The following is a 17,783-nucleotide window of genomic DNA, read 5'->3' on the forward strand; positions in this document are numbered from 1 at the left end:
AATCGAATAAAAACCTCACCGAGCTCAAGTTAGTCGTCACAAAAAACGAGAATGTCAACCAGAATATATTTTGTGACGACTTTCAACCTCCATTTGGTCCACAAGTACTTACGGTATCATGTGACTCCGTTAATCATCGAATCAGTTTGACTTTCTTTACAAGCCCTCTACTCCTTTCTACTCCTTTAGGAAAACAGAATTCATCAAGGTTTCGATTCACTGCTATGCTTTTAAAGAATGGGTGAAATATGGCTTCTATAGAACCTGGTCGAGTCGAACTCGATCGTTTGAATGGAAAGTTGTTTTCATTTCACTCAAAGCTATAGACTGCATGTCTCGTCAAACAGAAGTATATGGCTTTCTCATGTTCACCACAGCAAGAACAAAGCAAATCCATTCAGTCTAGAACTAAGGAGTTTTTGCTGTGTTCGCCCTGGCCAGGACACTAAATCAACCAACCCATCCCTTTAAAGGGATAAATCCAAAGTGAGAGAGTGTCCCCACTGTATTCACCGTGGTCAAAACCCACAGGTCATCCAGCTCATCCCTTTAAATCATTGTTGTGCTTGTGCACTCTGTATTGTGAGTTGCTCTCGCCATCACATCAGTGGTTTGTGGAGACAGGGAGGAGACAGGTCCTCACAAGGCACTCTGTTAATGACCTTCACAGTCAGTGGACCTGACACTGTCAAAAAGCTCCAGAAAAGTGACCCAAATCCAACCTGGATGCTCTCCCAGTTCTGACTGGGGGCCAAACAAACGACTTGTGACAAACATTCCAACAAGCCTGACATTAAAAACCTTCCATTTGCTGAGGCTGAGAGAGAGAGAAAGAGAGACTGAGAGGTAGAGAGCGAGAGATGAAATGACGAAGTAATGAGTGTGAAATAAGAAGCCTTAGGATTTGAGAGCCTGAAGTTCAAATTCAATAGCGTAGACTTCTCCTGTCTATAAAAACATGTCCCTTAGGCGGTGAACTTCATAGAAGTGGAAGGGAAAAACAAACTCCCCCGGTCAAACATCAAATACCAATTTCACATATATATTTGCTTAAGGACCCCGTGTAAATCCAGACCTTATTAAGACGAGAACTACGTCAATGTCGAGCTGGTTTCAAACAGCTCTGAGGGGAGAACAACTGTTCTGTCTTCTGAAAGAAAATTTGTCCAGTTTCTCTCAGTAGAGAAAGGTAGTTAGTGGACTGAGCTACTGCCTGACAATAACCCTCCATACATCAAACTGTAGACTCCTCTTAACAAGCTGTAGAATACATATGCCTGCTGTTCTCTGTTCTCATAGTCGAAACCAGCGCTGTTGTCATTGAGCGGCTTGGAGAAAACCTGAATCACTGGCTTGAACCCAACAACAGAGGATGGATCACAAAGACTCATGGCTGCTTTTGCCTTTGAAAATCCCTCCTCAGTGGATGAGCTACCAAACCAAACAGCATATTGGATAAAGAGAGAGAGAGCGAGAGAGAGCGAGAACCCGAGAGAGAGTGTGAGAGATGCAAATGAGAGTATGCGTGCCCAAGAGTATATTTCCATAGGGAGACATGAGGAAACAAGAATCTGGGCCATCCTATCAGACAACAACATAACACCACCTGACTGGTATAACAAGGCATTATGTCTCCAGAGAACTACAGTAGGAGCCTTGTATTCCACTGTACAGAACAGACTTTCAGCTGTGGGCCATTCTGCCTTGACCATCAACATTACCACCACATCCTCAAGGGCGTAACTGTTGACCAAATAAAATGACTTCCTCCTAAAGTTGACCATTGCGAGATCAACCCGGGGATGAAGAAAGTAACACTGATATTTCTAAACTCTTTCAAAAGCTAAAGAGTTGTAATTTGAGAGAGTTTTAAACTTGAGGTAAAATCGTCACAAAGAACATCCCAAAACCTCCAACCCATACCCCGATAGGCCTCCACCACCGCAACAGACTCACATTCAATTTACAGGGTAGTGTAGATGAGCCCCCCGTTGTTGCCCAGTCTCTCTTTCTGTTGGGGATTAAAGGAACTTTCCTAGGCTGTGTGTGTTCTTTCATCCCTCGTTCAGTGCAATTAGAAAATGACACTCCGCAGGGCGTGTGTGTGTGTGTTTGTGTGCGCCACTCCACGGGCAGTCTGTGTGTGTGTGTGTGTGTGTGTGTGTGTGTGTGTGCTCGCAACTCTGTGGGCCAAACACTAAGACAACACAGTCAATGTTCTCCCTCCACTTTACGGGAACACATTGCCACAGAGTACCCATTTAGCTTGCAAACAGCACCACTATGACGTCCTGTCTCTCCTTTCATCAGAATCAGCATCATTAAACGGATCAATCATTGGCTGTAGGTTAGCAGTACAGTGGATGCGCTCAGACACAAGCTCACACAAGCTCACACAAGCTCACACACACACACACACATACACACACACACACATAGAACAGCCAGGTCACTCAATATCCACTTCGAAATCAGACATCAGTCCATGTCCCCAGGACGCCGGGAGATGCCTTCAAAACTGGCCACTAGGGGCAACGGTGAGCCCTATTACCATCAAGTCTGCTTGGGCGTCGTGAACAGTGGTTGTGGCTGATGGGCTATCCCAACCTTAACAATTTGGATTTAAGTGCTAAACTTAACCATGGAGTTGTTTTTGTTTTAACCCTCTCCCAAACCTGAATTATTAAACTCTTAACTTAACCATTTGGAATTAATGCTTAAACTTAACCAGCCGCAAGGCCCTGCCGATAGCAGCGGAGCAACTCAGACTGTCCAAAACACGTCAAAATTTGACATTTGAAGCAACCTCGAAATTTGACGATTGGACAAACATTGTCAAACGTCGTAATTTGAAGTCAAATTGGTCAAATCGTGAGATCTTTTGTACAGAAAGACAGACGCAAAGAACACAGACACACAGACATGCACACACACACACACACACACACACACACACACACACGCCAGCTGCATAATCTCCCTCCCTCGTGGCGGCGAGTAGCGCTGTCAATCATACCAGTGACAATTATGGCCAGGGACCCGTGCTCACCTTCAGGAAATGAGAAAGAATAACGGAGCGAGGGAAAAGAACGACGGAAGAGAAAAAGAGAGCGAAAAAGGACAGTCAGAAGAAGAGCCAAAGAGACAGAAATAAACCCATTCTCAGTGAAAAACCCTACTGTCTGATTATACTGAAGTAGCAGCAGTAGCAGTAGCAGCAGCAGCAGTAGCAGCAGCAGTAGCAGCAGTAGCAGCAGTAGCAGTAGCAGCAGTAGCAGCAGTAGTAGTAGCAGCAGTAGCAGCAGCAGTAGCAGCAGTAGCAGCAGTAGCAGCAGGAGCAATAGGAGCAGCAGTAGCAGAAGGAGCAGTTGCGGTAGCAGGAGCAGCAACAGTAGCTGCAGTAGCAGCCAAGCCAGGCTTAGAATTGCATCTCAGTAGCTAGACTGTTGACTTTGTTTTCTCACCAGCTTTTTTTCATCCCCATCACACACATGCATGCTTGGTATGGGGGGGTGTTCTGTGCTCTAACAGGTGTCTTTATTCCCATGGGAACTACCTCTAATCATCCTCCGGGTGTTCTCTCTCGCTCTCTCATTCTTTATCCTTTGTTTCTGACTATTTTCTCTCCGTCACTCTCTCTCTCTCTTTTAATCGCTCTCTCAATCTCTTTGCCCTACCACACCTCTACACCCACTTCCACATTCTTAATGCAAACTTCTCTCTGTTCCTCTCCACCGGGCCAGAAATGGTAGATCCACCCCCACACACAGCCAGATAACCTGCCCTGCCCTCTGATACCATGTAATTGACCAGCTAACAAAAACTGTGCATTGTCTAGCCCTGGGTTGTCTGGCAAATAGGGCAGACAACTACTTGCATCATTCCAATACCATGGTTGCTAAGGCCCTTGGATTATAACACTATACAGAAAAATACAGACGTTTGAAGGTCCAACAACTGAAGAGTTAGTCTTACTTTAAAGCCTGTGGATAGAACAAGAATAACACCAGCCTCCAAACGTCAGGACAAGGAAACAGACAAGATCAGTTAAAAGGTAAGATCAAGAGATAAAAACAAGTTCTATTGAAGGGTTAGTCTTACTTTAAAGTCCATGTGTAGAAAATACAGCTACCCACATCTATTCAAAAATATTTGACTTTAACCTCGAACGGTTAGGAGGGAAAAAAAACAAGAGCGCAAAGAGATCAGCACTGGCCTTCAACCATCAATTACCGAGCAAAGAAAACCATTAAGAGCAGTGCAAAGGCATTCAGGGTCAGAGAGACAGAGAGAGAGAGACACAGAGAGACAGAGAGACAGAGAGAGACCGAGAGAGAGAGAGAGAGAGAGAGACACCGAGAGAGAGAAAGAAAGAGAGAGAGACACAGAGAGACACAGAGAGAGAGAGAGAGAGAGAAAGAGACACAGAGAGACACCGAGAGAGAGAGACACAGAGACAGAGAGAGAGAGAGAGAGAGAGAGAGAGAGAGAGAGAGCAATGTTCACTCACCTTAGATTGAGGGTCAGCTGATCGTCCTTTGACCTTAGCAGGTCGCTAACAGAGAACGTAGCGCTGCCCAGGAAACTGCTCTGTAGACAGAGAACAAAGAAAGCAGTCAGACGTTAGCATGCTAGTTTAGTAGCATACACCAAGTCAGTTAACAGCCAATCATTAGCATGATGATAGCATTCAAGTCATTTTACAGTTTATTAGCATAAGTATTGAAATCCAAATGGACATTTACTGATACTGCTGGCGCCCTATAGGTGAGTGCTTTACGCTCCTGCCAAGAGATCGACCCTCATGGCATAGGTGGTAGTGTGCTTTACCCTCAGAGTTGCGGGTTCAAGTCGCACTCTGACTGCCCTGCCTACATTGCTACAAAATCAAAAATATATTCAAAGCACAACGGAGTAGGCTGCAATATATCAACAACCTTTGCTGTGGCCTTTGGAAGCACAGAAACAGGTGAAATGCTGGAAAGACACATTAGAAAAGAACTATTGCGAACCCACCCAACAGCAAACTCAACCTCTGCCTTGCTGTAAAGCAAGTCTCTCCAATTCAAAAAGGGGCAATCTGCAGTTACTACATCCATTAAATGAATGATATATACCCATTGATTGTGGAAGAATATAACTTCTAAAAGCCTCATGAGCTTAGCTGCTGTACCCCATCAGAACCCAAAATATAAGCTTGTTTTACTCTATTCTCTCGTAGACAGACAACCAATATATCTGTGGTAGATCTATCATGACAGAACGGGATGAGGGAGATACCGAGCAGCATCCGTTCCGGTGTTTGGGTTTTTCGTCACTTGTTTATTTGGACACATTTTGCAGGTGTTATCATCTTTTAAATTTCGGAAGGGGATGGGATATTCGGCCCACAGACTTGCCAGTAACTTGCAAAGAGCTCCTCCTTCTGGTTCCGCTCCTCATTCTAGCATCTCTTCATCTTAACACGAGCAGCTGACCAATTACATGGGACTTTAGTTTGTAAAACATAGTCAACGTAAACAAACACTATTTGAGAGTGGTTACATTTCTCCAGGCGCATCCCTCGTCTTTTACCGAAACAGGGGCGGGGAACTACTGTGGTATTGTTTCAACATTTCCCCTTTAAAAACACCATTGTTCTAAAACAAGACCAGGCCTAGACTTTCTACTCCATTTATACAGAGAACATCCCCAGTCAAAGGGGTTTCAGACCAAGCAAGCTCACGGACACACACACACACACACTGCGGAGGACACCTAGGTGCTGCAGGCTTGATGTGAATGGTGGGGAGGGGGGGGGGGTCAGTGCAGAAGAACTGGGTCACGGTGAGTGAGGTACGGAATGAGCCCATCAATAACGGAGAGGTATGGACTACATACACGTATGTGCATACACACTGACATGCACCTCTTCCCTTTCCATCTCACACACACTTCCACACTGTTTGCCTTACAGACACTCACTCTCTTTGTTACATTAGAGCAGGTGGGCACCGAGCTCACCACGCCAAGGGATGCTCTGCTACACGCACGCACGCACGCACACACACACACACACACACACACACACACACACACACACACACACACACACACACACACACACACACACACACACACACACACACACACACACACACACTTTGAGGTGTGTGTGAGTTAAGACAAAAACAAAGGCCAATCCCCTCGATAATTCATCCACAATTAATTAACAACTCTATTCTTATGTAGATAATGAGGCTAACAGTGTGTGTGTGTGTGTGTGTGTGTGTGTGTCTTTTTCACTGTCTCAGATCCTGTGGTATTGGGACTCTACTTGTCTGCCACTCACGGCCTTTGTGTTAAACACTGAACCTTTTCTGCTGAGCCTTTAGTTTAGCATTTAGTCTCAATGCTCTCAATTACAAACAGACTGGAACATGTCAGAGAAAAGTACAGAGAAAATACATCTAAGACATCTGTTCATCTCATAGTTCTACTAAGACATCTGTTCATCTCATAGTTCTACTAAGACATCTGTTCATCTCATAGTTCTACTAAGACATCTGTTAATCTCATAGTTCTACTAAGACATCTGTTCATCTCATAGTTCTACTAAGATCTGTTCATCTCAGAGTTCAATTATTATTGTTATCCCTCCCTCCCTCATAATTTGAGTGCATTCTCTGTCCCCCTACAACTTTCTCTACCTCTCCCCCTACAACTCTTCCTCTACAACTCTCTCTACCTCTCCCCCTACAACTCTCTTCCTCTACAACTCTCTCCCCCTACCACCCGCTCTCTACCCCTACCACCCGCTCTCTCTCCCACAACTCTCCCTCACTCCCTACAACTCTTCCCCTCTCTCTCCCCCACAACGCTCCCTCTTTCTCCCCTTACAACTCTCTCCTTCTCTCTCCCTCCCCCTATAACTCTCTCTATCATTCTCTCCCCATCACGCTCGCTCTCCTTCATCTTGTCCCGATCTTCGCCCTGAGCAGTCCCCTTGTATCTGATAAAAAAGGGCACATCCTGTCTGCTGACCTTTAATCCATTATTTCTCTCCAGAGCCTTTTCCTGAAAACACACACACACACATACACACACACTCACGCACACACACTAAGAACAACACCACACTGCTACAGCACAGAGGGCTCCTAACAGCCATTACACTGAACCATTCTTCTAACACAGCACCCTGCTACACAGAACCCGACACAAGGCCAAAGACCTGTGGAGACATTTTTCATCCCAAATGGCATCCTTTTCCCTAGTGCACTATTTTTGCCTGGGACCAATAAGGCTCGGAGAACACAGCACTCTCAAATGTCTGCACTGTGCACACCAGTCACTAATAAGAGCTGGAATAGGGGGTTTCTCAGAAAAACAGCTTGAGGTTGACCATTATAATATCCCTATGCACTTGTTGCGTCCCAAAAGGCACCCTGTTCCCGATATAGTGCTCTGGTCAAATGTAGTGCACTATCAAAAGTAGTGCACTGTATAGGGAATAGGGTGCTATTTAGAACGCACATAACACATGTAGTCGTTACTTGGTCCAAAACGGGCCGTCTGGTAAATAGCCACGGAAATCCATTCCTTAGCATCTTTTTCTAAGTCTTCACGACTACAGCTTAAAATGTAATGAAGCTCCAGGGAGCTGGAATCTAACACAGGATCAAAGAAAATAAGAAGAGACGAAGAGGGAGAGGGAAAAAAGAGAGGGAGACAAATGATGCTCTTCATTCATTCTTTTCCAGCATCAGGGAGGACTGATTATGATGGTCTCACTCCGATCGCTCTCTCTCTCCCTTTCTCTCGACATCTCTCCTCACTCGTTGCCCCACTCATGTTCAGGGGTAGAAAGAAACTTTATCTCTGCTCGCCTTTGTTGTCTTTTGAAATGGAACACGGCAGCTCACCCATCACACACCAACCTTGCTAACACACACAAGCACACGCTCGCACACACACTCTCCTATAAAGAATAGACCAACACACTCGCAAAACAACCCCCCCACTTCTATAAAAACTGCATCACACACTCTCCCCCCCCCCAGCAGCAAACACACACATCACACACACAGATCACGCCCACAGAACACGGCCACAAATCACACCCACAAGCCACACCCAAACCACACCCACAAACCACACCCACAAATCACACCCACAAATCAAACCCACTCCTTTGTCAACAGAAAGTAGCATTGCAAACAGTTTGTCAAGCACACATCGCAACATAAACATGGGCAGGTCAAAGTAGTGTTTGATGTGCTGAAGGCCAGAGACTCCCCTCTATTACAGCTGGGCTAAATGGTCTTCCTTCCAATACCCTGGTTCTACTGAACCTCCTATACTGGGGGTGACAGAACATTACCAAATGGGAGAATAACTGTGTGTTGTGGGTCCTGTATGCATTTGGTATACAGATGTATGTGTGTTGTGGGTCCTGTATGCATTTGGTATACAGATGTATGTGTGTTGTGGGTCCTGTATGCATTTGGTATACAGATGTATGTGTGTGGTGGGGTCCTGTATGCATTTGGTATACAGATGTATGTGTGTTGTGGGTCCTGTATGCATTTGGTATACAGACGTATGTGTGTGGTGGGTGGATAGCTGTCCTCTGCTGCTCTCCATTACTGCAGGGATTAGTCATAATCATACAACACAAGTATTGTAAACTGCACAAAGGCTACACACACACCATCCACAGCAGGCACAAATGTAATCATAAATTATACTAACTCTCTGACATGCTTCTGACCACACACACACACACACACACACACACACACACACACACACACACACACACACACACACACACACACACACACACACACACACACACACACACACACACACACACACACACACACACACACACGGTAAAGCTAAGAGGAGGAAGCCACTTACATTCCCCCAGTATTGTGGCCAGTCTTACCCAGACAGAGACAGGGCTGGGCTACAGAGAGGGTTGAGTCGTCCTTCTACTCACTGTTCTCCGGAGTATTCTCCCTTCATATCCTCTGTAGTCTCCTGTAGTCCGCGTAACGTTATATTCGCACCCCTTTCCCCGCTCCCCTCTGGTGCATACCAGCAGGTACACACACACACTCACTCATGAGCAGCACACACACACACACACACACACACACACACACACACACACACACACACACACGGCGGCAGCGAAAACTGTCTGAAGACAGACTGAAAGGAAAGAGAGCGACTGCCGCAACCGCTGCTGCTGTGGGCTGCTGCTTGGCGGCTGGAGAGCGACCAGCGAGAAGGAAGGAGGGAGGGAGAGGGGGAGGAGGAAGAGAGAGGAGAGAGAGAGGCAACTGGAGAGACCAGCGAGAAGGAAGGAGGGAGAGGGGGAGGAGGAAGAGAGAGAGGCAACTGGAGAGAAAATGAGAGCATGCAAGAGAGGAGAGAGAGATTCTGAGAGTCTGACGGTGTGGAAGAGAGGAAAAAGCAAAACAGTCATAGTGAGAGAGAGGGGAACGAGAGAGAGGCAAGAGGGGAACGAGAGAGAGAGAGAGGGGAACGAGAGAGACGGGAACGAGAGAGAGAGAGAGAGAGAGAGAGAGAGAAAGAGAGAGAGAGAAATGTGAGAGGGGAACGAGAGAGAGAGGGGAACAAGAGAGAGAGGGGAATTAGAGCGAGAGAGGGCGAGAGACAGGGGAACGAGAGAGAGAGGGGAACGAGAGAGAGAGGGCGAGACAGAGAGAGGGGGACGAGAGAGAGAGAGAGAGAGAGAGAGGAACTAGAGCGAGAGAGGGCGAGACAGAGAGAGAGAACAGAAAGAGAGCGAGAGAGAGAGAGATGGGGGAACGAGAGAGAGAGAGAGGGGGAGGACGAGAGAGAGAGGAATGAGAGAGAGAGAGAGAGAGAGAGAGAGAGAGAAGAGAGAATGAGAGAGAGAGAGAAACTAGCTAGAGCGAGAGAGGACAAGACAGAGAGAGGGCAAAGGAAAGAGGAGAGAGACAGAGAGAGAGAGGAAAGAGAGAGAGGGGGGAAAGAGAGAGAGATGGCGAGACAGAGAGAGGGGAAAGAGAGAGAGAGAGAGGGGAAAGAGAGAGAGATGGCGAGACAGAGAGAGGGGAAAGAGAGAGAGAGAGGGGAAAGAGAGGAAAGAGAGAGAAAGAGAAAGAGAGAGGGGGAAAGAGAGAGAGAGGGGAAGAGAGAGAGAGAAGAGAGAGAGAAAGAGAAAAGAGAGAGAGAGAGAGAGAGAGAGAAAAAAGAGAAAAAGAGAGAGAGAGGAGAGAGAGAGGGGAAAGAGGGAGAGAGGGGAAAGAGAGAACGCAAAAAAAAAGAGAGAGAGTGCGAGAGAGAGAGAGGGGAAAGAGAGAGAGAGAGAGGGGAAAGAGAGAGAGAGAGAGAGGGAAAGAGAGAGAGAGAGGAAAGAGAGAGAGAGGGGAAAGAGAGAGAGAGATGGGAAAGAGAGAGAGATGGGAAAGAGAGAGAGAGGGGAAAGAGAGCGTTCACAGTCAGTCCACTGACACCCCTATCAGATCACAGCAAAATCACACTCTACTTGAACAGAGCTATGCTCAATCATGAGGCATCAAAGCCAAAGGAGCTGAATAATTTTAAGCAATGCTATAGATGGAAGGAGAGTAGTGTGGAAATCTACCAAAAAAACAAATTCAATCCCTTCGACAATTTCCTGGACAAAATGTTTCACTGTAATAGTGAAGGTGTAAACCTCATAGTAGAAAACCTAAACAGTATATTTGACCTCTCAGCTTCCCTATGAAATCTAAAATTTCAAGCAGACAACCTAATAAAATTAATAATGACAAGTGGTTTAATGAAGAACACAAAACTATCCAACCAAAAACAGAGACCCTGACAGACCTGGGCCCTGACATACCTGGGCCCTGACAGTAAATCTCAGTATGACATAAACAAGGATGTTTCAAAAGAAAATGTACAGTTCCCAGGACAATGAATACAAATTCCATCTAGACACCTTTGCACGAGAGCACACAAGAAACTATACATTCCTCGGCCTAAACATCAACTCCACAACTTTCAGATCGTTCACAGCTTTGTGGGAGACAAGGCAAGAAGGGCCTTCTATGCCATCAAAAGGAACATAAAATTTGACATACCAATTAATATCTGGCAAAAAATACTTTCATGGTTGTGAGGTCTGGGGTCCACTCACCAACCACAAACTTACAAAATGGGACAAACACCAAATTGAGAGACAGCATGCAGAATTCTGCAAAAATATCCTCTGTGTATAACGTAAAATACCAAATAATGCATGCAGAGCAGAATTAGGCCGATAGTCACTAATTATCAAAATCCAGAAAAGAGCCATTAAATTCTTCAACCACCTAAAAGGAAGCAATGCCCAAACCTTCCATAACAAAGCCATTACCTACAGAGAGATGAACCTGGAGAAGAGTCCCCTAAGCAAGCTGGTCCTGGGGCTCTGCTCACAAACACAAACACACCCCACAGAGCCCCAGGACAGCAGCACAAATAGACCCAACCAAATCACAAGAAAACAAAAAGATAATTACTTGACACAATTGGAAAGAACTCACCAAAAAACAGAGAAAGCTAGAATGCTATTTGGCCCTAAACAGAGAGTAAACAGTGGCAGAATACCTGACCACTGTGACTGACACAAAATGAAGCAAATCTTTGACTATGTACAGACTCAGTGCACATAGCCTTGCTTTGGCAATGTAAACATATTTTTCAGATAAGGTAAAAATCTGTCGCCTGCCCATGAGCAAGGCAGTTAACCCACTGTTCCCCGGGCGCCGAAGACGTCGAGAGAGAGAGAGAGAGCGAGAGAGCGAGAGCGTGAGAGAGAGAGCGAGAGAGCGAGAGGGAGAGAGCGTGAGAGAGAGAGAGAGAGAGAGAGAGAGAGAGAGCGAGAGAGCGAGAGGGAGAGAGTGAGAGAGAGAGAGCAAGAGAGCGAGAGAGAGAGAGAGAGAGAGCGAGAGAGCGAGAGGGAGAGAGAGTGAGAGAGAGAGAGCAAGAGAGCGAGAGGGAGAGAGAGTGAGAGAGCGAGAGGCTCAAGTCACACCTCTCATTCACAGCTCATGACTCAGAGAGGTGAAGGGGAAATCATGTATTGTGGCTGATGGAATTAACATGAGACCCTGGTAACACAGCAAGGGGTATAACCAAGAGTGGTGCATAGGCACAAGCTCTCACATTCACGTTCTGAAACAACATCCATACGAATGACACAAAGCTTCTGTTGACATCACTTATGACTAATGCAAGACTCACCCAGAAATACAACAAAAACACTTTCACAAGCGCACCCAACATCACAGGCAGACAGAGCTGCACAGACACACCCAACATCACAGGCAGACAGAGCTGCACAGACAAACCCAACATCACAAGCAGACAGGAGCTGCACAGACACACCCAACATCACAGGCAGACAGAGCTGCACAGACACACCCAACATCACAGGCAGACAGAGCTGCACAGACACACCCAACAGACAGAGCTGCACAGACACACCCAACATCACAGGCAGACAGAGCTGCACAGACACACCCAACATCACAGGCAGACAGGAGCTGCACAGACACACCCAACATCACAGGCAGACAGAGCTGCACAGACACACCCAACATCACAGGCAGACAGAGCTGCACAGACACACCCAACATCACAGGCAGACAGGAGCTGCACAGACACACCCAACATCACAGGCAAACAGAGCTGCACAGACACACCCAACATCACAGGCAGACAGAGCTGCACAGACACACCCAACATCACAGGCAGACAGAGCTGCACAGACACACCCAACATCACAGGCAGACAGGAGCTGCACAGACACACCCAACATCACAAGCAGACAGGAGCTGCACAGACACACCCAACATCACAGGCAGACAGGAGCTGCACAGACACACCCAACATCACAAGCAGACAGGAGCTGCACAGACACACCCAACATCACAAGCAGACAGGAGCTGCACAGACAAACCCAACATCACAAGCAGACAGGAGCTGCACAGACAAACCCAACATCACAAGCAGACAGGAGCTGCACAGACACACCCAACATCACAGGCAGACAGGAGCTGCACAGACAAACCCAACATCACAAGCAGACAGGAGCTGCACAGACAAACCCAACATCACAAGCAGACAGGAGCTGCACAGACACACCCAACATCACAGGCAGACAGAGCTGCACAGACACACCCAACATGACAGGCAGACAGGAGCTGCACAGATACACCCAACATCACAGGCAGACAGAGCTGCACAGACACACTCAGAGTCACAGACAAGCAGGCACAATGACTCTGTTGACAGATGTAAAGAAACCTAGAGAGAGACTCACAAACACCCCAACACACACAGACCGCATTATCTACCAAGAGAATTCTCTTTGATTATAATCACAGCCGTACAGTGCCTTGCGAAAGTATTCGGCCCCCTTGAACTTTGCGACCTTTTGCCACATTTCAGGCTTCAAACATAAAGATATAAAACTGTATTTTTTTGTGAAGAATCAACAACAAGTGGGACACAATCATGAAGTGGAACGACATTTATTGGATATTTCAAACTTTTTTAACAAATCAAAAACTGAAAAATTGGGCGTGCAAAATTATTCAGCCCCTTTACTTTCAGTGCAGCAAACTCTCTCCAGAAGTTCAGTGAGGATCTCTGAATGATCCAATGTTGACCTCAATGACTAATGATGATAAATACAATCCACCTGTGTGTAATCAAGTCTCCGTATAAATGCACCTGCACTGTGATAGTCTCAGAGGTCCGTTAAAAGCGCAGAGAGCATCATGAAGAACAAGGAACACACCAGGCAGGTCCGAGATACTGTTGTGAAGAAGTTTAAAGCCGGATTTGGATACAAAAAGATTTCCCAAGCTTTAAACATCCCAAGGAGCACTGTGCAAGCGATAATATTGAATTGGAAGGAGTATCAGACCACTGCAAATCTACCAAGACCTGGCCGTCCCTCTAAACTTTCAGCTCATACAAGGAGAAGACTGATCAGAGATGCAGCCAAGAGGCCCATGATCACTCTGGATGAACTGCAGATATCTAAAGCTGAGGTGGGAGACTCTTTCCATAGGACAACAATCAGTCGTATATTGCACAAATCTGGCCTTTATGGAAGAGTGGCAAGAAGAAAGCCATTTCTTAAAGATATCCATAAAAAGTGTCGTTTAAAGTTTGCCACAAGCCACCTGGGAGACACACCAAACATGTGGAAGAAGGTGCTCTGGTCAGATGAAACCAAAATTGAACTTTTTGGCAACAATGCAAAACGTTATGTTTGGCGTAAAAGCAACACAGCTCATCACCCTGAACACACCATACCCACTGTCAAACATGGTGGTGGCAGCATCATGGTTTGGGCCTGCTTTTCTTCAGCAGGGACAGGGAAGATGGTTAAAATTGATGGGAAGATGGATGGAGCCAAATACAGGACCATTCTGGAAGAAAACCTGATGGAGTCTTCAAAAGACCTGAGACTGGGACGGAGATTTGTCTTCCAACAAGACAATGATCCAAAACATAAAGCAAAATCTACAATGGAATGGTTCAAAAATAAACATATCCAGGTGTTAGAATGGCCAAGTCAAAGTCCAGACCTGAATCCAATCGAGAATCTGTGGAAAGAACTGAAAACTGCTGTTCACAAATGCTCTCCATCCAACCTCACTGAGCTCGAGCTGTTATGCAAGGAGGAATGGGAAAAAATTTGAGTCTCTCGATGTGCAAAACTGATAGAGACATACCCCAAGCGACTTACAGCTGTAATCGCAGTAAAAGGTGGCGCTACAAAGTATTAACTAAATGGGGCTAAATAATTTTGTACGCCCAATTTTTCGGTTTTTGATTTGTTAAAAAAGTTTGAAATATCCAATAAATGTCGTTCTACTTCATGATTGTGTCCCACTTGTTGTTGATTCTTCACAAAAAAATACAGTTTTATATCTTTATGTTTGAAGCCTGAAATGTGGCAAAAGGTCGCAAAGTTCAAGGGGGCCGAATACTTTCGCAAGGCACTGTACATCCACACTGAGCTCAAGGACAGCGGGCTTGAGTATGTTGACTGATCTGAGCTCAGGCGTGGTGTGGATTAAACAGGTTTAATGTGCCATGTTACCATGGGAGACAATAATACCAGCAGAAAGAAAACCACACACACACACACACAGCTTATCAACACTCACAGGTACACATATCGTAGACAAACAACACACACAAACACACCCCTATGCTGGCCAAATGAGTCAACTGGAGCAGCTTTTAAAATAGACAGCTCCAATACTGGGTCATAGAAAGGTCACCCTGAAACCACAACTGAGGGAAACTTTTCCACTACCATCAACTGTATACTGATCTCACTGGTTTTATAGAGCCTTTTAAAGGAACTCAATGGACTGTGTTGAATATCAGCTGAAATCACTGTGATTAAAAAACATACACACACTTGTTCACACCTAAACACTTTCATACTGTACATAAACTGGTACGGTTCGCACAATGTTTTTTTCCTCCTGCACACACACACACACACACACACACACACACACACACACACACACACACACACACACACACACACACACACACACATGCCGCTCTCAAGGCCAATCCGCTGTTACTGGTATGAGTGTTAATCAGAAGCGCTGTGGGTATCCCCACTGTCTCACACACACACACACACACACACCCTGGAGGAGAGGTGTCATGCTTGAGCGAGCCCATCGTTTCCCTCCCTCTTAGCACGGCTTGTCCTCCCTTCCCCTTTGATCCCAAATAACAGGTCAGCCATCAGACTAAGCTCCCCCTTCCCAGCCCCTCTACCGTCCCCATCGCCACGGTTACAGTGCTACAGCGGAGCGTGAATGACATCACAGCATCAACAGTCTTCGTTCTCAGTAGCGTACGGTGTCTGTTTCTGCAGTGTCGGGCTGTTTACTGACCAGGAGTTCTGACCACACGATCAGGTATCATTTTACCACATACTTACCTATCCATTTTTCAATTCATATCTGTATCGGTTATGAAAACCCAATTCTGACGCCTATCAAGGGCCACAGCTGCAACATGGAATACAATTTATAATAATTCCATTGAGTCTGCCATCACGTACAAATACAGTTGATCTATGAATTCACATTGTGTCCGATTTAGAAAAAGAATGAAGCCTTTCATATTTAATATGAGTTATTGGCCGTTCCACGGGATAAACAAGCTGCTAATAAAAGAGTAGACTATCTTTACTCCCAGACTCCCACTGAGCAGTCTGCCTTCAAAACGATTAAATAAGAATTCCTTCAAAATGAAAAAGAAACTGTCTCGTTTCAAACTGCTAATCAAAACTCTGCCAATGACAAAGTTACTGGAGACCTGAGTTACTGTGTCAGTGACAGCAACCATGAAAGACAACAATCACTGAGAGAGATATGCAAATGCAGTTGAAGTCGGAGGTTTACATACATTTAGGTTGGAGTCATTAAAATTTGTTTTTCAACCACTCCACAAATTTCTTGTTAACCAACTACAGTTTTGGCAAGTCGGTTAGGACATCTACTTTGTGCATGACAAGTCATTTTTACAACAATTGTTTATAGATGGATTATTTCACTTATAATTCACTGTATGACAATTCCAGAGGGGTCAAACGTTTACATACACTAAGTTGACTGTGCCTTTAAATAGCTTGGAAAATTCCAGAAAATTATGTCATGGCTTTAGAAGCTTCTGATAGGTTAATTGACATCATTTGAATCAATTGGAGGTGTACCTGTGGATGAATTTCAAGGCCTACCTTCAAACTCAGTGCCTCTTTGCTTGACATCATGGGAAAATCAAGAGATATCAACCAAGACCTCAGAAAAAAATGTAATCTCTATAAGTCTGGCTCATCCTTGGGAGTAATTTCCAAGAGCCTGAAGGTACCACGTTCATCTGTACAAAAAAAGTATGCAAGTATAAAGACCATGGGACCATGCAGCTGTCATACCGCTCAGGAAGGAGACGCGTTCTGTCTCCTAGAGATGAGCGTACTTTGGTGCGATAAATTGCAAATCAATCCCAGAACAACAGCAAAGGACCTTGTGAAGATTCTGGAGGAAACAGGTACACAAGTATCTATAGTCACAGGAAAAAAAGTCCTATATCGACGCTCAGCAAGGAAGAAGCCACTGCTCCAAAACCGCCATAAAAAAGCCAGACTGCGGTTTGCAACTGCACATGGGGACAAAGATCGTACTTTTTGGGGACATGTCCTCTGGTCTGATGAAACAAAAATAGAACTGTTTGGCCATTGTTATGATTGGAGGAAAAGGGGGGAGGCTTGCAAGCTGAAGAACACCATCCCAACTGTGAAGCACGGGGGTGGCAGCATCATGTTGTGGGGATGCTTTGCTGTAGGAGGGACTGGGGCGCTTCACAAAATAGATGGCATCATGAGTCAGGAAAATTATGTGGATATATTGAAGCAACATCTCAAGACATCAGTCAGAAAGTTAAAGCTTGGTCACAAATGGGTCTTCCAAATGGACAATGACCCCATGCATACTTCCAAAGTTGTTGCAAATTGGCTTAAGGACAACAAAGTCAAGGTATTGGAGTGGCCATCACAAAGCCCTTACCTCAACACTATAGACAATTTGTGGGCAGAACTGAAAAAGCGTGTGCGAGCAAGGAGGCCTACAAACCTGACTCAGTTACACCAGCTCTGTCAGGAGGAGTGGGCCAAAATTCACCCAACTTATTGTGGGAAGCTTGTGGAAGGCAATGACTAAAGT

General features: G+C 45.6%; 1 protein-coding gene across 11 annotated transcripts in view; it reads right to left on the reverse strand.

The window, feature by feature from the left end:
• Nucleotides 1-17,783, reverse strand: part of LOC135507555 (type II inositol 3,4-bisphosphate 4-phosphatase-like) — a 369,267-nt gene that overhangs the window by 145,393 nt on the left and 206,091 nt on the right. For 8 of the 11 annotated variants that reach the window (XR_010450671.1, XM_064927063.1, XM_064927060.1 and 5 more), the window contains one exon: nt 4,511-4,590. Coding sequence is in view for 7 of the 11 variants with exons in the window: in XM_064927063.1 (XP_064783135.1) it covers nt 4,511-4,590 (80 nt within the window). In the remaining 4 variants the exon portion in view is untranslated. Of the gene's footprint in view, nt 1-4,510; nt 4,591-8,904; nt 9,453-17,783 lie in introns of those variants that run through there. The other 3 variants (XM_064927067.1, XM_064927066.1, XM_064927068.1) reach the window with 3 other exon arrangements.

This window comes from Oncorhynchus masou, chromosome 21 (assembly GCF_036934945.1).
Source record: "Oncorhynchus masou masou isolate Uvic2021 chromosome 21, UVic_Omas_1.1, whole genome shotgun sequence".
NCBI classification, from domain to species: Eukaryota; Metazoa; Chordata; class Actinopteri; order Salmoniformes; family Salmonidae; genus Oncorhynchus; species Oncorhynchus masou.